Below are 27,303 nucleotides of genomic sequence, written 5' to 3' on the forward strand. Positions count from 1 at the left end.
GGTGAGTTACTCGCTGCAGGATTCCTAGCCTCTGACCTGCTCTTGTAGCCACAGTTTTTATATTAGAATATTACAGCGCAGTACAGGCCCTTCGGCCCTCGATGTTGCGCCGATCATCTGACCTACACTATTCCATTTACATCCATATGTCTATCCAATGACCACTTAAATGCCCTTAAAGTTGGCGAGTCTACTACTGTTGCAGGCAGGGCGTTCCACGCTACTCTATGGCTACGTATATGGCTACTCTAGTTCAGTTTCTGGTCAATGGTAACCCCCAGGATGTTGATAGTGGGGGATTCAGTGATCGTAATGCCATTGAATGTCAAGGGCAGATAGTTAGATTCTCTCTTGTTAGAGATGGTCATTGCCTGGCACTTGTGTGATGTGAATGTTGCTTGTCACTTATCAGCTCAAGCCTGGATATTGTCCAGGTCTTGCTGCATTTCTACACAGGCTGTTTCAGTATCTGCGGAGTCACGAACGGTGCTGAACATTATGCAATCATCAGCGAACATCCCATTTCTGACTTTATGATTGAAGGAAGGTCATTGATGAAGCAGCTGAAGATGGTTGGGCCTAGGACACTACCCTGAGGAACTCCTGCAGTAATGTCCTTGAACTGAGATGATTGACCTCCAACAACCACAACCATCTTCCTTGGCGCTGGGTACAACTCCAATCAGCGGAGAGTTTTCCCCCTGATTCCCATTGACTCCAGTTTTGCTAGGACTGCATGATGCCATACTCAGTCAAATGCTGTCTTGATGTCAAGGGCAGTCACTCTCACCTCCCTTTGTTTGCCTGTGTTTTTAATATATTTATTCCCCAACCTAGCTCATTATTTTTATTTGAGTTAATAAATAGCAAGGATATTAAAAGGCTGCTGAACCAGTAAAAAAAACCTCAGTTTTTAATTCATTTCCACTTGATTTATCTTTGTAACTACATCCTCAAAATGCTACTGAAATAGACCCATGTTGTAGCACTTTCACCTCTCAATCAGAAGCTCTTTCAAGCTGCAGTTCAGAGGCGTGAGCACATAAGCTGGGTGGACATGTCAGTGCAGTAATGAGGGAGCACTCTGTTGTCAAAGGTGCCGTCTTGCAGATGAGATATTAAACTGAGGCGCCATCTACTCAGAACTGTCAGTATTATTCAAAGAGGAGCCGGGGAGTTCTCCTGTGGCTAGTCAGTGATTTCTTTTGGATAAAACTGGGCTAAAGTAACTGTTGGTATAAATTGTATTAAAAATATTACTTTAAAATGCACAATTTAGTTTTACTGGTGCCTTGAACCATCATCCCATTTGTGGTTTATTCACTCCTACCCTCTACCCTATCACAAACCATTCATTTTGTTTTTTCCCTGCCTCCCTTACCCCTAGCTCTGTAGTTGCTTAGAAGCTGTTCATCTCTTACCTCTTCCAGTCCTGATGAAAAAAGACATTGGCCTAAAACATCAACTCAGTTTTTCTCTTCACAGATGCTGCCTGATCTGCTGAGTGTTTCCAGCAGTTTCTGTTTTAATTTCAGGTTCCCAGCATCTGCAGCATTTTATTTCTGCTTTAAAAGAGACCGATTGGATAGGCACAGTACATCCTTTACACCAACAAAGCTGTACATTAAAGAATACATGCCAACTTTCTCTGTGGTATATTGCAAGTGTTTCCCAAGTTCTGTGTTGTTCTATAAATCACAGCAACTACCTGAAAGTAGCTAGATTTACTTAAAATGGGACAAATGCAGATTTCATCTAAACTTTGGGCCTTGAGACTTGCCACAAAACAACAACAGTTTATATTTATATTTATATGGAGCCTTTATTATATTTATATGGAGCCTTTAATTTAATAAAACCTCCCAAGGCACTGCATAGGAGCGTTATAAAGCAAAAATTTGACACGAAGCCACACGAGGCAATGTTTGGGCAGATGGCCAAAAGCTTGGTCAAAGAGGTATGTTTGAAGGAGTGTCTTAAAGGAGGAAAGAGAGTTGGAGAGGTTTAGGGAGGGAATTCCAGAGCTTAGGGCTACCAGCTGAAGGCGCAGCCACCAATGGTGGAGTGAATAAAATCAAGGATGCTCGAGGCCAGAATTGCAAGAGTGCAGCTATCTCTAAGGATTGTGAGGCTGGAGGAGATAGAGATAGGGAGGGATGAGACTATGGAGGAATTTGAAAACACAGATGAGAATTTTAAAATTGAAGCATTACTTTAACTGGGAGCCAATGTAGGCCAGCAAGCACAGACATGATGGGTGAACAGGACTTGCTACAAGTAAGGACGGGCAACAGAGTTTTGGATGACCCTAAGTTAATGGAGGGTAGAATGTGTGAGGCCAGCCAGGAATGCATTGGAATAGCCAAAATCTAGAGGTAACAAATGTAATGAGTTCTTTTATGTTGTTTGATGCAACATAAATGAAATGCGTGGAGTCCAGTTATGCTGAAGATCTCTAACAGGTTTATTAACAGCTAAACTATTATACAGAGCTGTGTATTTACAGAACCTTACTCTGGGTGTTACAGTTGCAGAGTAACTCTGGCTCCAAGTAACATGACTAAGTCCTGGAACTTGGCTCATTAGCATACTAAGATCTTAAAGGGACATCTTAAAGGCAATCATACAACAACAAAGACATGGATAAGGATTTCAGCAGTAGATGAGCTAAGGCAGGGGTGGAGTCAGGGGATATTACAGAGGTAGAAATAGGCAATCTTGGTGATGGTACAGGTATGTGGCCGGTAGCTCATCTTGCAGTAAATATGACACCAAGGTTACAAACAGTCTGTTTCAGCCTTAGACAGTTGCCAGGGAGAGGGTTGGAGTAGATAGCTAGGGAATAGGGTTTGTAGTGGGGAACAAAAAAGATAGTTTTGGTCTTCCCAAAATTTAATTGGAGGAAATTTCTGCTCATCCAGTACTGTAAAAACATATTTTCTTCTCTTCCAGAATGAAGCAAACTGCTCAACTACTGAGTTGGCTTTGTCCAAGTAATTCTAGTCTGACATAGAGTTCAATCCACAGCTTGTGTATATGTTCCATTAGCAAAGTTCAAGGTAGCAGACAGAAGAATTTGCAGGGAGATGAGCAGAATTCATTCCAACAAGGCTGTAACTCACCTCCAAGCAGTTAAGTAAAATCAAATCGTGTGTAAGGAGGAAGGAAATAATTTCCCATGATTGATGCAGCCTCTCCAGACTAAAGATTAGGAAGATTGCAGGGTGAGTTTAAATGATGTGGATAGGTATGTATGCAGCAAAATATTTTTAATTATGTCAGATTCTGCCAATTATATGGTCTGGTTAATACATTGAGTTGTATTTTCTAATTGGTATTATTTCAACACAGCTGTCAAATCATTTCATTTAAACTGGTAACCACTATCATTAAAGTAATGGCAATTAAAAAATATATCTCGTTGTCTTTTGTATTCTGGATTCAAATCCATCCCTGAAGAATTGGATGAAAATCATTTCTCCATGGCTCTGCAGATCTGAACTGATGTGACTATAAGTTATATTAATTCTGGTCACCGTTTGAACACTGGCTGCCTCTGGTGCAGATCCTCCTTATTAAACTTCATAAGGACAAACCTACCTGATGGTACCATTCATAGCAGATTTTCGTTTATTCATTCATGAGATGTGAGCATCGTTGGCAATGGCAGAATTTATTGCCCGTCCCTAAATGCCATTGAAAAGGTAATGGTGAGCCACCTTCTTGAACCGCTGTAGTCGTATGATGTATGTATACCCACAGTACTGTTAGGAAGGGAGGTCCAGGAATTTGACCCAGCAATGATGAAGGAACAGCAATATAGTTCCAAGTCAGGATTATGTGTGACTTGGAGCGGAACCTTCAGGCGTTGGTGTTCCAATGTGTCAGCTGCCCTTGTTTTTCAAAGTGGTAGAGGTCGCAGGTTTGGAAGGTACTGTCAAAGGATCCTTGGCAAGTTGCTGCAGTGCATCTTGTAGATGGTACATACCGCTGCCACTGTGCACAGGTGATGGAGGGAGTAAATGTTTTAAGTGGTGGATGAGGTGCTTATCAAGCAGGCTGCTTCGCCTGGATGGTGTTGAGCTTCTTGAGTGTTGCTGGAGTTGCACTTAGCTGGGCAAGTGGAGAGTATTCCATTACACTCCTGACTTGTGCCTTATAGATGGTAGACAAGCTTTTGGGAGTCACGAGGTGGGTTACTCACTGCAGTATACCCAGTCTCTGACCTGCTCTTGCAGCCACAGTATTTATATGACTGGTCCAGTTAAGTTTCTGGTCAATGGTAATCCCCCAGGATATTGATGGTGGGGGATTCAGCAATGTTAGTGCCATTGAATGTCAAGGGAAGATGGTTTAGATTCTCTCTTATTGGAGCTAGTCATTGTCTGGGCCTTGTGTGGCATGAATGTAACTTGCCACTTATCAGCCCAAGCCTGAATGTTGTCCAGGTCTTGCTGCTTGTGGGCACGAACTGCTTCAGTATCTGATGAGTTGCGAATGGTACTGCACACTGCAGAGTCATCAACGAACATCCCTGCTTCTGGCCTTGTGATGGAGGGAAGGTCATTGATGAAGCAGCTGAAGATGGTTGGGCCTAGGACACTACCCTGAGGAACTCCTGCAGTGATGATGTGGGGCTGAGATGATTGGCTTCATCTTCCTTTGTGCTAGGTATGACTCCAACCCTGATTCCCATTGACGCCGGTTTTGCTAGGGCTCCTTAATGCCACACTTGATCAAATGCTGCCTTGATGACAAGGGTAGCCACCCTCACCTCACCTCTGGAATTTAGCTCTCTTGTCTATATTTGGACCAGGGCTGCAATGAGGTCTGGAGCCCAGTGGCCCTGGCAGAATGGCTCAGTGAGCAGGTTATGACTAAGTAAATGCTGCTTGATAGTACTGTTGATAACAACTTTTATCACTTTGCTGATGATTGAGAGTAGACTGATGGGGTGGTAATTGGCCAGATCGGATATGTCCTGCTTTTTGTGGACAGGACATAACTGAGAAATTTTCCACTTAAGGGCCTCCTTCAGCCCCTCTGAGGCACTAAGTCCTGCCTCCAAGAGCTACTGGCCAATCAGAGGGCCAGCACCCACTGCTGGGACTGCACTGAGTCAGAAGAGGACGATGGACGTTGGCCTCCGATAAGGGAAAAGGGAATCGGCCTCGCCAGGGACAATCGGCTGGGCCCCGGTGAGGGGGGTGGGGTTTGGGATGTAGGGCGGGGAGGTAGTTTTAGTGAAGGTGACAGGTTCTATTGGGAGGGCCTTCCATGGGGCACAGGGTGCCCGATCAGGAGGGACCCCCCCGCCAGCCCTCAAGGAGGCTGCCAGTATTACTGGGGGCCTCCTCAGGTGCCAAGGTGCCTGTCCGCTGAGTGACGATCCCCACTTACTTTGTTGGAGGCCGACATCCATTGTCCACTTCTGACTCGGTGCAGTTCCAGCAGTGTCCGCTGCTCTAAGTGACACTGCTGGGACTGAAGAGGTGCTGACCCTCTGATTGTCCGGCAGCTCTTGGAGACGAGACTTCGTGCCTCAGAGGGGCGAATGTGTGGCTTCCAGGCCCGGTGGAGGTGGGCTCCCCCCGCCAACAGTTTAGCTGGGGGGGCCGGGCCACCGCCTGCACATAAAGTTCCGGCCATAGTTTCTAGCTGCACCTGTAAATGAGTTTGTAATTTGAAGAGAGCCTCTGAGCAAACAGTATCACAGGAAACCTGTGTGCTTGAAGCTCTGCAACTTGTTGGGGTGGGTGGGTTGGAGGTTTGGAGGGAGGGACATTTTTATGGACGGATATGCAATTGGACGTAGGTATCAATAGACAATAGTAAAAGATTAGAGAGATTTGGGTGTATTGACTTGCACCAAAAGTCAATTAGGCCTTTTATTTGACTCACTCGCCAATTGGGCGCATCTCTGGGTGCAAATTACGCAGGAAATTCCAGGTTTAGATTATTAAGCCAGCTGTTCTGAATGGGAATGGAAAATATTTTAACAGTTGTCCTGAAGTTTTTATTCACTGTGCTTTGTTCCTTTAATGCCAAGAAAACAGGGCAACAAATAATGAAGCATTAAAGAGAAAGGGAATGTAACAGTGGACTTTGCAAGTTGGCATTTTTTTCATGTCGGTTCATCAAAGCTGGTTACCCAGGTTAGGTGAAGAGTAGAATTGTCCAGCACTTGTTTCTTGTCTAAGTCTAGTTAGCAAGTACAATTTTCTGTTCTTATTGGTAAGTCATTCAATGTGACTGATTGTTGGCTTGAGGTCTCGGGTCATTATTGTACCATAATTTTTCTTTCTCTTCACAGAACATCTGTGCTAATAAAGAAGAGTGCATTACCTGTATTGAGAGCTTAAGGTCACAACCCAACACAAGGTAAGTACAGGACTGCTTTTATTGTAGCACTGCTGTAGGCCTGTACCAAACAATATGGAAATTATGCAAACATTCTGCCATTGTTGAGTGCATGGCTAGCTGCCATTAATGCCACTGTCCTTCCTTAATCAGTGAAATGTAGTAACTGATGGCTTCATGAGAAATAAAGCTCAGGGTGAATGGTTAAAGAAGGATATGGATGATATAGTGTGCCTAAACCATTTTGAATGAATGCAACGCTCAGCGCACAGATGGTTTATTGTTGCATGAAAACACTAACATCATCTGATACAATCATGTGGTCTGCATTGCTGATGCGACACGTCTCTGTATTCCTCTTGATGGTGATGGCTGTTCACTAAAATGGGCAAAGTCCTCAAAATTCACAAAACAACCAGACTGAGTAGTCAAATGTGATGTTCATTGGGCTACACATTGAAATTGTTGAATCTGTCAAAATTCACCCATTTAAGATTTATCGCGGTGCCTTTGTCCAAGTCTGAAACTGTTTCTAAAACTGATACCTCTTCCCTTTCTCCTGTCAACACCCTCCTGTCACTGAAATTTGCATACTTTTCTTAAAAGCCTGTTGCTCTTCTATTGAAACTCTGGCAGATATAAAAATGTCACAATAATTTTTCCAACAATTCACCTCACTGAAGTATTGGACTTAGCACTCAAATGTTTTTATCCAGAAGCTCCAGTAAGGTGTAAATCAGCATGAGCCACATATGTTTCTCCTTGTTCCAGTTAGCAACATGCTAAGCAGTACTTTGGAAGAACAATTCTGCCCTTCATAGACTCCCAGAGAAAGCAGGCAGTGGTCTAGAAACACTCCAAGTAACAAGAGCATTATCAACCTGGAAAAAGCCTATGTCTCCCTGAAAACCTCTCAGGGCCCATTGGCCAAGTATGATGCAATGGGGAATTCCAGATCTACTTATCACAGGTGAAACATACCACGAGAAACATGTCAATCATTTATTTAGGTCAACTCCTGAACAAATATCAAACTCTAGCCTTTCCAATAACTGGAAGACACAGTCCACCTCACTAAAGAAAAGGAGGACCAGCAGAACTAGGTCTGGACTCTAGGCAGAAGCCTCTGCAATAGTGTATCCTCAATTAAGACTGGCAACATTCATAAGATCCCATATGACTGTCTGCCAATCTATCACTGATGCCCCACATATACAACATGAAGAATGCCACTTCATCTAGCTTTGGGCCTATATGCAACGTAGCACAGATATAAGAGGGCGGTGTATGTTTGAGGTGCATTAATCACCCTGATTATAACCAATGACACGTGAAAAACAAATAGTGACTCAAGCCTTGTAACTTAAATATACGCAGCATTCCTTTACATTAGCGGGGGTGGGGGTGGGGGTGGGGGTGTGGTGGAGGGGAACTCCAGAACATTTTGACATTTCATGTTGGAAGTCATGCACTTTAAAAAATTCATTCCCTGGATGTGGGTGTCACTGGCAAGGTTGACATTTATTGCCAGTTTGATACAACTGATTGGCTTGCTCGACCACTGCAAAGAGCATATAAGTCAATGACTATTGGTGTGAGACAGGAGTCACATAGGTCAGACCAGTGTTACGACCATGTGAGAAAGGTTTCTGGGGATCTCTTTCAGCCTTCACCTGGTCTTACTGTAACAGGATTTAATTTTTAAACACACTGTGTTTTAAGCTCCCCCTTGGTGAATCCTTGTTCATCGTTTTCCAATTATAAGGCAAAGAAATGAGCACAAACAGGCTTTCTTAGGTTTAAAGAAGAAAAGTGAAATTTATTAAAATGTAAACTGTTGCATCTACGGATACACATGCATGCATACGCACATGCAAATAGAGACAGAAAAGAGCAGAAGAAAAACAGAGGGGTTTGACGCAATCTCTGAAGAGGGGTTTTTGTTACTGTGCTTCAAGCTCGCTGTAGTCCTTGCTTGTAAGTAGATCTTGCTTTTCGTTGGGGCCCAGTATTCTTCTTAAACTTTATTTACTGTAGGAGACTTCTCTCTCTTGGGGTTCATATGGCTTCAATGGATTCTGAAGCTGGTGAAAACGAGATGAGAGCAGACAGGAGAGAGGTCTTTTCCAGTCCAGGAGCAAACAGCTTTCTGAGTTCAAATTCTCTGCGGCCAATTTAAAACTCCCCTAGTTGGCCAGCAGGTGGTCACGTGACTGACTGGTTTGACCAGGTCTCTTCTGTGTATTGGGAGCATATTAGCAGTCAACCTGGAATGCTAGCTTCTCCATCTTCAACGTCTGGTAATCAAAAGTCCATTGTGGATTAAATTGGAGCAGGGAGTGGCCCCTTTGTCCTTTCCAAGTACTGTCTGTTACTATGCAAATGTCTTTCCAGTCAAGGGTCTGGTGTTTTTTTCAAAAAGCAAGTCCTTTCTTTACTCCAGTAACAGTTTAGAAAATCAATGTTCATGTGGTGAAATTAATGTGCCTCATTCTTGGCAGGTGGGGGGGGCCTGCAGGCCACTGGGTAAGAATGACATCAGTGAACCAGTTTGATTTTTACAATGATCTGACAGCTTCTGTTTTCTACTAATGCCCCTATTCAGCTTTTTAAAACTGAATTCCATTCTCAAACTGCTGTGGTGGGATTTGAACTCACATTCTCTTATTTACTAGTCTAGTAACAAAACCACTTTACTATAACACCATCGTGGAACATTTCATCCTCCCAGTTCACTTGATAATGTTTTCCCTATCCAACCCATTTCAAGCTGGTGAAACTTCCACCAGTTCACATTGGCACTTGTCCCCACCGCTTTCCCACAGTAAATATAGACACTCACAGACTTAAAACACTTCTCCCAGCTCCTACTTCTGCCATCTCCCCTTCAATTTCCACCTTCCTTCTCCCCTTCACTGCTATCTTTCTCTCCTTGCTCTTCATTGCTATTTCCCTTTTCCAATCAATTTTTCCCCTCCCTGAGTCCAGTCACTGATGTACAAGAGGAGGGATTGTTGTCCCTCAATGGCATCCCAGCTGCTCCTAAAGAAACAGATCCATTGCATATGTGTGAAAATTCCTGCCTCCAGCAACTGGGGATCCTTTCCGTTAGCACTAGGAGTAGCACTGAGGATTCGGGCCCAGTCTAGTTCAGTTCACTGACAGCAGGACTCAGGACAGGTGGGAAAGGGGCCCAATTCACATTGATTTTTGTAAAGGCTGCCACATAAACTTTGGACATGAAATGTGTTGCACGTATGGGTGTGAATCTGTCATTTTCACACAAGCAGGCCTTTTGGTCCATCGTGCCTGTGCCAGCACTCTGAAAGAGTTTACCACTTGGTTCCTCCATCCAGGGTATTCTATGTCAATGACCCTTTGTGCAAAAAAGTCTTCTAACCATCTGCTTTATTCTTTTACTAAAGCAAACTACCGTGGATGCTGGAAATCTGGGGAAAAAAACAGAAAATGCTGGAAACACTCAGCAGGTCACACAGCATCTGTGGAAAGAGAAACAAAGTTAACATTTCATCAGAATTGGAAAATGTTAGATTTTAAACAAGTACAGAGGCAGGGAAAGGAGTGGGGGGGGGAGGGAGGAAAGAACAAAAGGGAAGTTCTGTGATTGGGTGGAAAGGAGGAGAGTTTTTTTGTCATTTAATCTGTCCCTGTACTTTTACCTCCCTTTGTTCTTTTGGTAATGCTCTTATTCCCTTTACTTACTAGCCAGTGGAAATAGTTTTCTCTTATTTACCTTAACAAAACCCTCATTATTTTAAATGCTTATATCAGATCTCCTTTTGTTCCAATGTAAATTGACCTAGTTTGCTTAGTGATTTCTCATAACCAAAGACTCTCATCCCTTTTATCCTATTGTGAGTCTCTTCCGTATTAATTCCATTGTGCTGACTTCTTTCCTAAAACTAACACCCCAAACTAAATATTCTAATTGCAACCAATGATTTGTTTAAGTTTAATATTATCTCTATGCTTCTGCAGTGTAATCCACTAATTATTAAAGTCTATGGTTCTTTATGTATGGAATTATATTTTCAAAACACTGAACCCAACAAAACTACAAACCTGGTGACATTAACTGCCACAGCACCATGGAAAGTAAATGGCAGAGGTCAAACTAAAATGATGTAAGTTTATTTCCTCTGGCGGTGCCGCACCTGTCTGATTTGCACAGCACAATACAAATCCTATGTTGTTTTTGTTTTGCATCTTATTTATATAGATTCATTTTCTAGATCTAGTATAGCATTGAGGAGTTGTTGCTTTTGATCAACTGATGCTATGATAGTGCACGCCCTACTTCTCGCATTATGTGTGCATGCATGTGCTTTTATGAATCACATAAGTGCAATGTGCAAGAGTGCTTGCGTATGTAATTGAGTGCACTTGTGTATTTGTGTGAGCACCTTGCTTGTGTGTGCGAGTTTGCATGTGAGACACCCTAATTTTATTATAAGAGTTTGAGAGCAGCTCCTAAAACATGAATATTTCAATGTTACTGGCATCCTTCCCTCTCACACGATGGCCAGGATTTTACGCCCCCGAGGTGGGATCGGAGGCGGGGGGGAGGGGCATGGAGAATTGCGACGGGTTGCGGGGAGGTGGAGGGGCGGAGGGCCTGTTGCCTCCCCATCACTCTGCGATCTTCCCAGGGGTGGGATAGGCTGATGACAGCCTTCCTGCCCAGAGGCAAATTGAGGCCCTTAAGTGGGATCTTACCAGCGGTGGTTGGGGGCACTTCCGCCGCATGGGGAGTAAGCCTTGTGAAATGAGGCACTTACCTGCGGGCTTGGGGGAGGGGGGTGGAGTGTCCCTCTTTTGTGGGCAATTTGTGGCCCACAGAGGACCCCCAACGGGAACCAATTCACCCAACAGGAACCCCCCACCTCCTGGACCTCAAGACGACCTCAGTCTCCCGCCCTCACCAGGGCCTTCCGGACTGGCCCCAGCGACCCTGCCTCACCTACTTTTTCTCTGGGATTCCAGTGCAGTACCGGCAGTGGCCACAGCTCCCGGTGGCGTTGCCAGTACTGCTTTGCTGCTGGCCCTGTGATTGGCCGGCAGCTGTTGGAGGCGGGATCCCTGTCCCTTTAAAGTCTTTTGCAGCAGTTGGGGGAGTGGGAGGAGACGGTGGGGAGAAATGAAAAGCAGAGGCGGGGCCCCCCTGCCTTTTCGGCCCGCGCTGGGAGCCCCGCCTCCAGCACAAAATCCAGTCCGATGTTACTTAATGAACTAACCCCAAGACAGTGAGTTGAATTTGAGTGACCCCATGTTGGGGTAGACACTGTTGTTGCACGATGGGCTCACATCAGGACAATGCAAATTAGCAGAGAACTAAGCTTCCCCAGTCACTCTCCGTGGCCAACACACTCCTCAACCCTCTACACAACTACTGCATAGACACTTGACACAATGATTACCTTTCACCAGTCACTATTTACAGCTAGTAACTCTCACCCTACTAAACAGCTGCAAATGACCATGATCCAGGGCTCCAGTGGAATCAGCATCCAGAGCCCCTGTTAGTAGTATGCAAATAGATAGATTTATACAAATCCTTGGTATGTTACCCTTGGGTTATCACAATAAGAATAGGAAGAGATATCAAACCCTTGGCAGAGACTTCATTTATTACTGATTGAAAGGGATGGGTGTGGAGGATTTGAAAAGTAAAAGGTTGGTAACAATTTGCATGATTTGATATAGAAACTGGAGGTTAGTGGTTAAAATAAGCCTCCGTGACTCACTACCTGACTTTCCCCAGTCTATGGATGATGCTACACTGCAGAGTACAGTAAGTGAATGGCTCAGTAGATATGGTATGAAGTTCTGAAATGCATTGTCATTACATCAAGGAACAATACATACTTCCACTCAAGAGGGGGTAAATACAACACTGCTACTAATTTCAGATAACACTATTAACAGAATAATTTAAAACAGTTCTGGATGAAACACATAACAGAGAGCCAGTACAGGGCCGGGGTTCAAATGACCTCATTCTGTGTTGTGATATTTAATGATTCTAATTGGCTTTTGAGCATGGATAGATGCATAGATTTTTATAGAGCCAGAAATAAACTTCTAAGTTCAGGACAAAGCCAACTTTCTCATACCTGCACCAGGCAGATCTGTCGGACTTTAGGGTGCCGTGCATAAATGACGAGGAATCTAGAGAAGTCGACACATCACTGGGGGCTGGGATTCTTTCCATTTGGCTCCATTGTCTTAAAACAATAGTCTACTGGACAGACTGTTCCTGGCAGAGTAAACAGTGGGAGGTTTTTGGTTTAGATATTCTTACATATGGTGATGGGTCTCCAGGTATATCAGACACATATGGTGATGGGTCTCCAGGTATGTCAGACACATATGGTGATGGGTCTCCAGATATGTCAGACACATATGGTGATGGGTCTCCAGGTATGTCAGACACATATGGTGATGGGTCTCCAGGTATATCAGACACATATGGTGATGGGTCTCCAGGTATGTCAGACAGCCAGATGACTAAAACCAAAAACATTCATGGTTCCAGCTGAAAATTGAAAGCAGACTTCAAAATCTCTCTCATTTAGGTCCAGATCAGTGATTTATAAGGTCTTTATACAATATGATCTCAGGTTTCCCTCGTGAATGCAATATTTTCAATTTAGAGTAAGTGATAAAATTAAATAAACCAACCCAGGTGCAAAGGTTAGACTTGACAGTTTTCTGAGAAACTCAGTTATCTGTATTGTATGTTGTATCTTTTAGTGGAGAGAATACTTACCGGTGTCTACACTCCAGAGAGGAACAAACAGAGGGCGCAGGACAGGAACTGACAAGAGAGAAAAAATACAATGGCCGCAATGTTAAAGAGCCCAGTAAAAAGGAATCCATCTATAATGTTGGAGAAATTAAGTTTTTCGGATTTGGCAAGAAACATGGCAAGGTACAAAACTTCTGCTTTATTCGAAGAAAAACCCAGAATGAAGACTGTTCTGGATAATTCAGATCTTTTAAACAGCATCAGACTGCTCCTATTAGCTATAAGTTTGTAATTTAAATTCAACGGGTTAAGGCCTGTTTAAAAGAATGCACAGATGTATAGGAACATAAGTAGGCTATTCAGCCCCTCGAGCCTGCTCTGCCATTCAACTAGATCATGGCTGATCTTCTACCTCAATGCCATTTTCTCGCACTATATATCCCTTGTGCTAAGCATTCACACCTGAACTCCACTGATCAAAACCCATTATATCACGTGATGTCTCAATGCATAAGATTTCTTCATGGCCTATTTGAGACAAGAATGGATGAAGATGTCATATGACCATTGGTCACCTGCTTCTAGGAGCAACAAAGCTGATTTTCTAGAAAAAGACAGGGAGAGATGAATGAAGATAAAGAATGCTTCATTGCATGTCCAGTTTAGTGGATCAGCTAATATCCAGCAAAATCACCCTGCTAAAGTTTGCCTGTTTTAAGTAGCTTCCAGTATCTAAATGACAGGCAGATCTGAGACCAGCCCAGGAGAATTTCACCATCAGTCAACACTAGACTGACACGTATAGACTTTGATTAATTTTGTGTATGTATAAGGAAAATATTTGTCAAACTGATGCAATTTAGTGACCTGGTTTTTCCGATCTACTTCTATAATTTTCCAGATTCAGGACAGATACCTGTGCTCCTCCAATTCTGGCCTCTTGGGCATCCCCAATTTCCATCGCTCCTAACATTGTTGGCCATGCCTTCAGTGACTAGGCCACAAGCTTTGGAATTCCCTCCTGAAACCTCTCCACCTCTCTACCTCACTCTCCTCCTTTAAGTCGCTCCTTAAAATCTACTGCTTGTTCAAGCTTTTGGTCACCTGTCCTAATATCTCCTTATGTAGCTCAGTGTCACATTTTGTCTGATTGTGCACATTTGGGATGTTATACTTTGTTAAAGATGCTATAAAATGCAAGTAGATATTGATTTGTTTTCAATTTGTTTTGGCACTTCTGCTGTTGCAGTTTGTGCAAGTGTCCTGTAACACTCCCCCGGCTGCTATATTTGAGTTGCTGACTGGACAGTGGAATGTGCCAGTCCCAAACCTAGTTGTATCGATTGTTGGAGGAGAGGAAAGTGTCCTGATGAAATCGTGGCTTCGGGACACTATCCGGAAAGGTCTGGTGAAGGCCGCTCAAAGCACAGGTAAATTTACTCCCACATTTCTAAAATGTGTACAGAAGAACTTTCTTGCTCAATCTGTGTCTAGCCCAATGAGGAATGAAGCAGTGCTGGTAGACTGGGAATAAAGATTGGCAAAGAAAGCAGTAAATAAGCAATGGCAAACCTTCAAGACAGAGATAGTTTGGGTACAAAACAATCAAATTCTCATAAGGAGGAAAGATAGGATATAGAGCACACTGGATGACAAAAGAAATAGAGGTTAAACTTAAGCAGAAAAAACAGAGGTTTATGACAAATATCAGGTAAAGAACACTATCGAAAACCAGGTAGAATACAGACAATGCAGAGAGAAATTGAAAACAGATATAAGAAGGGCAAAGAGAGAGTATGAGAAAAGATTAGCAGGTAACATAAAGCAGAACCAAAAAAATCATTAAACATGTAAAAAGGATAGCTAAAGGAATGGTGGGACTGATTAGAGACTAGAAAGAAAATCTTCTATGAAGGTAGAGGGTAAGGTACCTAATGAGTACTTTACATCTGTCTTCACAAAAGAAGAGGACGAAGTTAATGCCGGAGTAGAGGAGGAGGGAGTAGAGATATTGGATAGGATAAAATTAGATAGAAAGGAGGTGCTAAATAGGTTGGCATCGCTCAATGTCAGCAAGTCATCCAGTTCAGGTGGGATGCATCTTAGGATGCTGAGGGAAGCTAGGATGGTGATAGCAGCAGCTCTGACCAGAATCTTTCAATACTCCTTGGCAATGGGAATGGTGCCAGAGGACTGGATAATTGTAAATGTTACAACTTGGTATCTACATGGGACAATAAAGGCCAGTCAACACAGATTTGTTAAAGGCAAATCATGTCTGATTAACCTGACTGAGTTCTTTGACAAAGTAACAGAGGTTTGATGAAGGTAGTGCAGTAAACATTATATATGTCGACTTTCAATAGGCATTTGATAAATTACCACATAAGAAACGTTTTTGGAAAATGGATTAGGATTAAAGGGATAATGATAACTTCTATATGAATTTGGCTAAGGGATAGGAGGCAAAGAGTCGTGGTGAACAGATGTTTTATCTGACTGGAGAGAAGTATGAGCTGGGGGTGCCCCAGGAGCTGGAGTTGGACCATTGCTTCTCTTGTTATGTATAAATGACCTAGACTTGGGTATAGGGAGTACAATTTTGAAGTTTGCGGATGATACAAAACTTGGCAATGTAATAAATCATGAGCAGGATAGTAGCAAACATCAGGAGGACATAGACTGGTGAAATGGGCAGATGCAATTTAATGCCAATGAGCATGAAGTGATGCACGTCGAGCAAAACAACATGGAGAGGCAGTATATTTTAAATGGTACTATTTGGAGCGTGTGGATGCAAGAGCAGAGGGATCGGGGGTGCATATTCACAAATCATTTGCAGGGCAAACTGATAAGGCAGTTAAGAAAGCATAAGGGATACTTGGCCATAAAGATGTGTGCATTCAATACAAAAACAATTAAGTTATGCTAATACTTTATGAATTTCTGGTTAGTCCTCAGCTGGAGTGTTGTGTACAGTTCTGGGCATCATATTTTAGGAAGGATGTCAAGGCCCAGGAGAGAATGCAGAGGAGATTTACCAGGATGGTACCAGGAATGTGAGAGTTCAGTCAGATAGGAGAAGCTGGTTTATACTACTTAGAGTAGAGAAAGTTAAGGCAGATATTCAAAATTATGAGGGTTTTTTGTAGACCAAGTAGGGAGAAATATTTTCTCTGGCAAATGGGTCAATAACCTGAGATCATAGATTTAAAATAATTGGCAAGAGAACTAGAGGGAAAGTATGGAGAAATTTCTTCACGCAAAGGGTTGTTAAGACGAGGAAAGATCTATGTGAGAGTGTGGTGGAATCAGATTACCTAGTAACTTTCAAAAAGAAATTGGACATGTACTTGAAGAGGTCGTATTTTCAGGGTTATACAGAAACCCTGGGCGGCACAGTGGTGCAGTGGTTAGCACCGCAGCCTCACAGCTCCAGCGACCCGGGTACTGCCTATGCGGAGTTTGCAAGTTCTCCCTGTGTCTGCATGGGTTTCTGCCGGGTGCTCCGGTTTCCTCCCACAGCCAAAGACTTGAAGGTTGATAGGTAAATTGGCATTATAAATTGCCCCTAGTATAGGTAGGTGGTAGGAGAATGGTGGGGATGTGGTAGAGAATATGGGGTTAATGTAGGATTAATATAAATGGGTGGTTGTTGGTTGGCACAGTCTCGGTGGGCCGAAGGGCCTGTTTCAGTGCTGTATCTCTAAATAAATAGAAAGGTGGGATATGGGATTAAATTGGACAGCTCTTGCAAAGAGCTGGCACAGGTACAATGGGCCAAATGGCCTCCTTCTTTGCTGTAAGATTCTGTGATTCTGTAATTCTCTTCTTTGATGGGAAGGTCACGGTCAAGGATCTCAAAAGTGGGGAGGGGGGATTAAAATGTGAAAAAAAGATTGTTTTCATTATTCTACCAGTTGTTTGCCAAAAGAGTAAGAGGGTCACATACTAGATATAATGAGAGTGTTTTTGCTGTTTGAAATTGAAATAACACTTTTTCCCCCAATTTCTACACAGGAGCCTGGATCATTACAAGTGGTCTGCGGGCTGGAATCACCAGACTCATTGGGGAAGCGGTCCGTGATCACGCCTTGGCCAACACTTCCTCTAAAATCAAAGTTTTTGCAATAGGAATATCGCCATGGAGAATCATTTCTGACCATGAAGCCTTAACCAATGTTAAGGTTAATTATTCAAATGATTTCTAACTCGCCTCCTCTATTCACACCTCTCCAGCTTTAAGGGGAGGTGTGTCTTATTGTGAAAGATATGTACAGTGTTGATGCTTTTGCATGGATCTTCTACCATAAGTCAGGAGGAGATGTGGCAGAAGGCCCAGGAAAAAAGGTTAGGTACCACACGTGCTGGATCCCAGACTTCGCTGCCGCTTTCCATGTGGTCCTGTTTGGGGCAGAAGCTCTGCCTGCCCCAAACAATGTGTCCCACACCAGAAGGGAACTGGCCAGGGGGAGGTGAATCCCAGGCTGGAACCTGCCATGCCAGCAAATGAAGGCATTCTGACCTGTTGGTTGGCCAAAGCAGAGCCCACTAGGCCATCCGGGGCTGAAAATCAGCTTGGACCCTGAAGAGGGAATTGGATCTAATAACAAGGCCCCAATCAAAAGGCAGCTGGGCCTGGGGTTTGCAGGGCACTCTAATGTTGGGACTCCCCCATTATTTCTAACCCTACCCCTGCCTCCCAACCATGCGACAATATAAAAAACACAGCTGCCAATCTGCACACAGCAATGTCCCACAAACAGCAATCAGATAATGAAAAAAACTGTTTAGTAATATTGGTTGAGGGGTAAATATTGGGCAGCATACTAGTGAGAGAGTTTTTCTTCTAAATAGTGTTGTGGAATCTTTTACATACACCTGAGGGCAGATATTTCATCTGAAAGATGGCACCTGTGACAGTGCAGCATTCCTTCAGTACTGCACTGAAGTGTCAGCCTAGATTTTATGCTCAAGTCTCCAGAGTTTGGCATGAAACCACCATCTTGTAACTTGGAGGCAAGTAGTGAACTACAGCTGACAGCAAGTAAAGTTTTTGGGAATTTTATCATTATTAATTTTGACCATCTGATTTTCTCTATGTTAATTTTTACAAATCTTTAATTAGAAGCACAGTCCAGCAATATACCAGGTTGAGGAGACAGCACAAGGTCCTCTTTACTCCTTGGACAACAACCATTCCCATTTCATACTGGTGGATGATGAGACTCCCAATGGCACCACTGAGCTTTGGCTGAAACTACTGAAGCATATTTCCGAACAGCGGACTGGCTACGCAGGTAAACGCAATAAGCATATCTCTGAGAATGGAATCTCCATCCTTACACTGGGGTGGTGAACAGGAATCTTCACATGCCCCTGGGTGGCAAGTGGAAGCTGTCATCAGATGGGGTGTGTGAGTATCAGCCTGTACGTTGGGTGTAAATTGTTCTGTCCTTGTTACAGGAATCCATTTTGAGTATGCTTGAAACAGTTGTTTAATAAAACATGAGGCAATATTGATCTTGTTCTTTCCCTTGCTGGTATAAAATGTATACAAACACTTTAAGATTCACTGATCAGTAGGTGAAACTAAAGGGCAGTGAGGGACGGGCTTGATGAAAGCATCTGCAAGTCTGCTTAAAAACTTTATTTGCTCTATCTTGAAGAAAAATGTTTGGTGTATTTGTATCACCAAGTCAGCACCATTGAATAGTGAGACTACAGGGATCAAACATGCCCTCATTTATCTCAAAAACCCATATCAGCTGTCTGCAATTTTACTCCCCTATGTGTTTTCACACACCAAAAGCAAAATAATGTGAATGCTGGAAATCTGAAATAAAAACAGAAAATGCTGCAAATACACAGCAGGTCTGGCAGCTTCTGTGGAGAGAGAAACCGAGTTAACGTTTCAGGCCAACACCACTCTGGATCCTTCTACTGCTTCACTTCCCTCTGACCCCATCCTGCTTCGAATCTCACCCCTTGCCATGTAATCATGATATCCTCTTACCTTGCCCTCTCTGACCTTGAATGATCTGTCCTTAGCAAAGGCCTCGGTTTCATCCTCTTATACCCCCACCTCAATGAATTTTGAGCTTGGCATAATGTCATGGCCCTGTAGCTTTTTTTCTCCGGGAAATATGTGGTGAGAATTATATTAAAATATTCTTCAGAGAATGTATCCTGGTTACCCAGCAACAGCCATTCAAGGACCCAGGACCGGATATACAAGGTTGCAATTATTTTTTGAACTAGCTTTTTAGTTGAAGACAGTCTGTTCTAAGAAAACACAGACAGACAGCTAGTGTTAGCACCGGAAAGAAGACCTCTCAACCATTTTAACAAAAGAAAGAGAATTTAGTCTGTTTATTTATTATTTTCTCTCAAAATTCTAAAAAGGTCAAGCCAAAACAGAGATCTCTGATAATTTAAACTGAAGGAAGGGGAGTTAGACTGTGACAGTCCATTATCCCCCAAAAACTCTAAAGTCAAATTGATTCTATTGAAAGTGTTTGCAAGTTGTTAATTGTTGAAATCCATCGTTGGAGAAGAAAGCATCACTTACTGCTGGAATTAGACTATGGGCTCTTCTACTGTGGAAGAACCTTTTTCCCCCGCTGGACAGCTGTGAGGACTTGAAACAACATTGGGCTGTAAATTTGCAAGGACTCTAATTTTTTCTATTTTAAATGTTGTTTATATCTTCGATATGAATTTTTAATTAAACAGTTAATTTGTTGATTTAAAGACACAGTGGCGCAGTGGTTAGCACCGCAGCCTCACAGCTCCAGCGACCCGGGTTCAATTCTGGGTACTGCCTGTGTGGAGTTTGCAAGTTCTCCCTGTGTCTGCGTGGGTTTCCTCCGGGTGCTCCGGTTTCCTCCCACATGCCAAAGACTTGCAGGTTGATAGGTAAATTGGCCATTAGCAATTGTTCCTAGTATAGGTAGGTGGTAGGGAAATGTGGGGATGTGGTAGGAATATGGAATTAGTGTAGGATTAGTATAAATGGGTGGTTGATGGTCGGCACAGACTCGGTGGGCCGAAGGGCCTGTTTCAGTGCTGTATCTCTAAAACTCAAACTAAAACTAAAAACACCTGGTTTGGTTAGCCTCATTCAGGGGTTAATCAATGGTACAATTTGGCTGGGTCTTTCTTTAATTTGGAAAGTTTAAAATGTTATTTTAGGCAATCTGTGGAGGGACAGGATTGAATTAACAGTGTGTTTCTCCCACCACAATCAGGATTGTGTATTTTGATTGGGGGCTTTGATTGGAGTGGTTGGTTGTAACACCCACCTCAATTAATTTTGAGCTCGGCACGATGTGGAGCTCTTTTTCCATCGTCTTTACATCCACACCCACTTGTTTGGCTAAGAATCTTCTTCCTGAACAGCGGACCCTTTTACCGGTCTCCAGTATTCTCTCTCCACCTGGAACCCTCCCCCTGGCCTCTTACCCTCCCTAGATCTTTTCATTGAGAACTGCCAGTGTGACTTAATGTCTCTGCTCCCCAACCCTAACATTGTCATCAAATTTGTTGACAAGGGTGGTGCTATGGTTGTCTGGCATACCAACCCCTACCTAACAGAGGCCAAAAGCTAACTCTCTCAAACTTCCTCCTACCTCCTCCAGACCATGACCCCACCGCTGAACATCAAGCCATAGTTTCTAGGACTGTCACTGACCTCATCTCCGGAGATCTTCTCTCCATGGTCTTCAAACTCATAGTCCCCAAATCCCAAACAGCCCACTTCGACCTCCTTCCCAAAATTCACAAACAGCACTGCCCTGATAGATGCATCATTTCAGCCTGCTCCTGCCCCACTGAACTGATTTCTTCCTATCTCTACTTTTTTTGTCCTCGTGTCTGACCTCTTCCCAACTACATCTGTGACTCTTCCAATGTCCTCCATCACTTTAACAGCTTCCAGTTTGCTGGCCCTAACCATCTCCTTTTTACCATGGACGTCCAATTTCTCTACACTTCCATCTCCCCCCGGATGGTCTGAGAGCTCTCCGCTTCTTCCTTGAACAGAAGCCCAACCAGTCCCCATCCACCACCACCCTCCTCCGCCTGGCTGAACTTGTTCTTCCGTTGAACAACTTCTCCTTCAACATCACTCACATCATTCAAATAAAAGGTGTTGCTATGGGTACCCACATAGGGCCTAGCTATGCCTACCTTTTATGGGATATGTGGAACATTCTTTGTTCCGGTCCTATTTGGGCTCCTCCCTCGCCTCTCTTCTGGTACATTGATGACTGTATCAGTGCTGTTTTCCTGCTCTCGCCCTGAACTGGAAAATTTCAGAGAAGCGTGGGGTAATGCATTTGGGGAGGGCAAACAAAGTGAGGGAACACACAATAAACAGGAGGATATTGAGAGGGGTAGAAAAAGTGAGAGACCTTGGAGTGCATGTCCACAGGTCCCTGAAGGTGGCAGGACAGTTACATAGAGTGGTGAAGAAGGCATATGGAATGCTTTCCATTATTGGCCAACGTATAGAATACAAAAGCAGGGATGTAATTCTGGAATTGTATAAAATGCTGGTTAGGCCACAACTAGAGTATTGCATACAATTCTAGTTGCCACATTACAGGAAGGATATAATTGCTCTGGAGAGAGTACAGAGGAGATTTACAAGAATGTTGCCAGGGCTTGAATGTTGCAGCTATGAGGAAAGATTGGATCAGCTAGGGTTGTTTTCCTTAGAACAGAGGAGGCTGAGGGGGAGTGACTTAATTGAGGCGTATAAAGTTATGAAGGGCATAGATAGAGTAGACAGAAAGGACCTATTTCCCCTAGCAGAGAGGTCAATTACCAGGGGGCACAGATTTAAGGTGATTGGTAGAAGGATTAGAGGGGACATGAGGAAAAACATTTTCCCCCAGAGGGTGGTGGGTGTCTGGAATTCACTGCCAGGAATTGTGGTAGAGGCAGAAACCCTCAACTCATTTAAAAGGTACCTGGACCTGCACCTGAAGAGCTGTTACCTGAAGGCTATGGACCAAGTGCTGGAAGGTGGGATTAGATTAGGCCACTAAATTTTTTGTCCAGCGCAGACACAATGGGCTGATTGGCCTCCTTCTGTGCCATAATTTTTCTATAGTTCTATCAACTTTGCTTCCAAGTTTCACCCTTCTTTAACTTTCACATGGTCCATTTCCGACTCTTCCCTTCCCTTCCTCGACTTCTTTGTCTCCATTTCTGAGGATAGGCTATCAACCAATATTCACTAAAAGCCCACCAACTCTCATAGCTACCTTGACTACGCTTCCTCATACCCTGGTTCCCACTTCCTGTAATGACTCTATTCCATTCTCCCAGTTTCTCCGTCTCCATCTGTTTGGACGATGCAATCTTCCATAATAGCACTTCCAATATGTCTTCAAAAGGAAAGGTCACAGATCTAAAACGTTGGCCATAATTTTATGGCGGCAGCAAGAAACAGCCCGCCTGCCCCTGGCCAATCAAGGCTCTTAAGTGGTCAATTAACTGCCACTTAGGGGCTTCCTCCCGCCGCCGCAGGTATTTCACCCTTGGCAGTTGGACAGAAAAGGCTCCAAGAACCCCGCCTGGTAAAACCAGGCAGCCTTCTTGTGGCCTGTGGGTGGGGGGACCCTCATGTGTCCCACGGAGGGCCACTCCCGAAGCCCCAACCGCCCCCAATGCACAACACTCATGCCCACACCACGCTAAACAACCCCCCCTTGCCTCGCCAGGGCCTAGCCGATTGTCCCCGGCGAGGCCTAAAAACATATTTTCTTTCTGGGGCTGTGCTTTCTCTTGCCCCCGATGGCTGGGTGTAGTCCCAGCAGTGGTCCTCGCTCCTAGTGGCACTGCTGCTCCATTAGGCGGGACTTCCTGTCTCAAGGAGGTGGAAGTCCCGCCCAAGGCTAATTAAGGGACTGGGCAGCAAAAAATCCCGGCCTGTCTTCCCAGGCCTGGCGGAGGCGGCCTTGCCCCCGACTTTTTGGCTGGTGGGCGGGGCTTCTGGCCCAGTGTAAAATTCCGCCCGTTAAATCTGTTTCTTTCTCTATAGTTGCTGCCAGACCTGCTGAGTATTTCCAGAATTTTATGTTTTTAAATTAGAGGGATATCAAATACTGTGGAATGGAACGTTTTTCTCACGCTTGCATCTTGAGGGTAGATTTTCAGCTTTCCGCCTGGCATAAAACTAGTGTTACAGATTTGCGACATCTTATAGAATGTGCCCGATTTTCATTTGTAAGTCAGTGTCAGCTGTGGCTCAGTGGTAGCTCTCTCGTCTGAGTCAAAGGTCGTGTGACACCTTATTCAAGAAAGAACATAGGACATAGGATGTCCAAGAGTGTAAGTGCAGTCCTAGCAACTATAGGTCAGTAGTTTAACATCAGTGGTGGGTTTTAGAAACAATAATCAGGGGGAGAAAAAAAATCAACAGGCACTTGGAGAGGTTTGAGTTAAATAATGAGAGCCAGAATGGATTTGTAAAAGACAAATCATACTTGACTAATCTAATTGAATTTTTTGATGAAGTAACAGAGGATGTTGATGAAGGGAATGGGGTGGATGTTGTCTAAATGTATTTTAAGAAAGCATTTGATAAAGTACCACATAAAAGACTGATTGACAAAACTGACACTCATTGAATAGAAGGGTCAGTGTCCAATTGGATAAAAAAAAATTGGCTTAAGGACAGAAGATAGTGAGTTGTGGTAAATGGTTGTTTTTCAGACTAGAGGATGGTAGACAGTGGTGTTCCCCAAGGGTCAGTACTCAGACCACTGCATTTTTTGCTGTATATGAATGACTTGGAACTTTTTTATGCACCTGGATAATGACCTGGACTTCCTGCCCACAAGGGTGGTAGAAGCAGAGACAATCAAGGACTTCAAAAAGAAATTGGATGAGCACTTGAAGGAAATAAACTTGCAGGGCTATGGAGATCAAGCCGGGTAGTAGGACTGACTGGAGAGCCGGCATGGACTCTATGGGCCGAATGGCCTCCTTTTATGCTGTAAATGATTCTATGACTGTAAATCCAACTCCAGAGCATATAATTTAGGCTGAGGAATTGCTGCACTGTCAGAGCTGCTGTCTTTCAGATGAGACGTTAAACCAACTCGGAAATCTAGCCTCTGGTGCCTGAAAAGTGTTCTTGCATCAAGTTCAACTCAGACTAAAATAGTATTTCAGTTTCTTTCACTGACCATCCTTGTGGCCTCTGTCAATTTACTGGCAGATTAGGACAAATGCTGGGCAGTTGTGTGGACCTGCGTCCACTAGAAGCTCAGTCAAAGCAAGCAAAAACTCCTTCCAGACAGGATTCCAACCATAGGCAGAGTGAAGACATTAATCTGAGCAGTCAATGACAATATTCTTATCCAGTCATCATGCAAAGACAAATTGCATTAAAAAAGTAACATTAACAGACCTTTCAATTGTTACACAACCTTCAAAGCTGTGTCAACCAAGATGTAAAAAAGTGGACCCTTTTCTTTCCAAGTATTGGATGGAAGGGTGCAGTTATTATTACCTAAAGGGGATTGTTATTAATCGTTTTGAAGTTATTTGTTTAGTCTTTTATAAATGACCTACCTCTCAATGAAAGCACAGCATTGAGACTCATACAGTGTGCTTTAAACTCTGTTTTTGTCTTTTGCAGGAACAGGCAGTATTGAAATTCCTGTGCTCTGTGTTCTTGTACATGGTCATCCAGAATTGTTGCAGGTAACAACCTTCTTCCTTGACTTGTTGGTGTACAGAATATTGGGCGGCATAACACACAAACATTTTAACACTTTTGCCAAGGGAATGGCACAAAGAACAGCTTTCTTTAAATTCTTTTTAAGAGCACCGCAAACAATTCAAGCCACCAGTTTGGCCATGATGTAATTTGGATGCCATGAGTTTACAATGTTATCACCTGCACTGCAATGTTAATGGTCTTGTGGCATGTTAATCCTCTACATACATTGGGATAGGCCACTTGTCCAATGGGGAAATAATCTCAGGACAGTTAACCTTAAAGAGCTGTCGCCTTGTATAACCATCACGATCACCACCATGGTGTTGTTCTGGGTAAAATGCTTGACATGGAACAACAATAATATATTAAAGGGGAGTCATACTGAAAGAGAAAGTGCTTCAAAGCAAAGGACTTTACACTTTATTCCATTTATGGATCTCAAAACACTGAACCGTTCCCTATCCCAACACTGGCAAGGCGAGTGACATACTGGGCTGAATTTTTGGGCCCAGCTGACGTCGGGAATGTAGGCAGAAGGGGCCCAAAACTTATGGGGCCGGCCAGCGTGCTGGCTTCCCAAACCCCCCTCCTGACCCCCAACCAGCCATTTTGGCCAATATGGGTTTGGGGCCCAGGAAGGCCGCCTTTCCCAAGAAGGTGGGCAGGCAATTAGGCTCATTAAGAGCATTGTTAAGCAGGGATTAAGGAGGCCAAATGGGATTTTTCATTCAACCTCCAGTTTCCTGACGCAACAGGGGACAGGTTTACAGCCTGGAGGCAGACACCCAGTGGCAGGCTAGGATGCCAGTGCTCCAGGCAGGCCTACAAGTCCTCCCTACCTGTGTGGACATACAGCCAAAGGCTTCCCTGTAGAGGAGTTTCCTGCCCCCGCCCCCCCAAGTGGTGGCCTGGATACTTTTTGTATTTTTAAATTAAAGTTTTTGAAAAGTGGCAGAAAGGACACCATCTTGTTGAAGCACCCTCTCAGTTACTTACCTTTTACTGGAACTGGGTGCTCCTCTGAAGCTGGAAGGCCTCTGACTGACCCTCCAGCTTTGAGACCCTGCTCACCACCTTTAATTGGATAGGGAACATGTCTCCATGCCAATTAACGAGGCGCGCCGGTCAAAATTCCAGGTCACTGTTTCGGGACCTGAAAACAGTTCTGGCTCCTGTTTCCTGCTCTTCAGGTGAAAATTCAGCCCATTGAGCCAGATAGAGACCTAATTGCCTGCGAGTGGCATCAGGGCTAAGGAACTGGTATCAGACATAAAGGGGCTTATTTTAGCCAAAGACTGAAAACAGGTATTAACTAGGTGCAGTGCTAATGAAACACCTGTTTTCACTGTCTGGATTTAGCACACAATTTTGGTTCTAGTTGCTGATTATCATAATTTGAACTTGCCTGGAGATGCTAAACCAGAAAACTGCAGGTTTAGCAGTCAAGTGCTGATTAGATGCAATTTTCCTTGAGCAGTGCATATGGGCTCCTCACATCCACTTCCACTGAAGGTGTGGAGTGCTCTGGCTGTCACAGTGGCACATTGCAGATGGCTCAGGGACTGAGTGAAAGGATGCATAGGTTCTTGTCTGCTTCACTGGAGGCCCTGGTGGAGGAGGTTCAGAGGAACAGTGATGTCCTGTACCTGCAGGGGAAAGGACACCATCTCACTCTCCTCGCCCTCGTACCCCTCTCTCCTGTAGCAGCTGGTGCTTGTCTGCCTCTTCCCATTCCTTGTCCAGACCGAAGGTGACCCCCAGCAAGATGCCCATGATTTTGTACTCCCTTTTTCCTGGTGACTCTTATTAGGTGTCCGATAAGGTCAAGTAGCACAGCACTTACTTGTTTTAGGTGATGTCCTTCGAGAGTTTTTGGAATAAATGTTGCTCGAGTGGTCGTGAAGTCTTGAGCAAGTGTTCCAGAAAGTCTCCTGATGTATTTCAGATGTCTTCTTCACAGCTCTAGTAGCAAGTGAATATGAAATAGTGAGTATCTCTTTAAGTAGTGCTTGATATCTATATCAACACTGTGTTTACTCCCAAACAGCTGATTGCTGTTAGGAGAGCGCATTAGTTGAAGTGCTAGCCACCAAAATGTCATGCAGTTTCTTTGGGATGAAACATTAGACCAAGGCCCGTTTGCCCTCTCAGGTGGCTGTAAAAGATCCCATGGCATTATTTCGAAGAAGAGTTAGGGGAGTTATCCCTATGTCCTGGCCAATATTTATCACTCACAAAAAAGCAGATGATCTGGTCATTATTGTATTGCTGTCTGTGAGAGCTTGTTGTACGCAAATTGGCTGTCACGTTTCCTACATTACAACAGTGGCTACACTTCAAAAGTACTTAATTGGCTGCACAGTGCTTTGAGATATCCAGTGGTCATGAAAGGTGCTATATAAATGCAAGTCTCTTTTTTAATGAATGCTAACCG

At 43.8% G+C, this 27,303-nt stretch overlaps 1 protein-coding gene across 1 annotated transcript in view; it reads left to right on the forward strand.

Annotated features, from left to right (window-relative positions):
- The window catches only part of trpm5 (transient receptor potential cation channel, subfamily M, member 5), a 165,377-nt gene that overhangs the window by 25,058 nt on the left and 113,016 nt on the right, over positions 1-27,303 (forward strand). Inside the window, exons 2-7 of the mRNA XM_068045855.1 lie at positions 6,314-6,381; positions 13,135-13,312; positions 14,379-14,559; positions 17,150-17,316; positions 18,258-18,429; positions 24,786-24,850. Of these exons, the coding sequence (XP_067901956.1) occupies positions 6,314-6,381; positions 13,135-13,312; positions 14,379-14,559; positions 17,150-17,316; positions 18,258-18,429; positions 24,786-24,850 (831 nt within the window). The remainder of the gene's footprint in view (positions 1-6,313; positions 6,382-13,134; positions 13,313-14,378; positions 14,560-17,149; positions 17,317-18,257; positions 18,430-24,785; positions 24,851-27,303) is intronic.

This window comes from Heterodontus francisci, chromosome 14, assembly GCF_036365525.1.
Source record: "Heterodontus francisci isolate sHetFra1 chromosome 14, sHetFra1.hap1, whole genome shotgun sequence".
NCBI lineage: Eukaryota > Metazoa > Chordata > Chondrichthyes > Heterodontiformes > Heterodontidae > Heterodontus > Heterodontus francisci.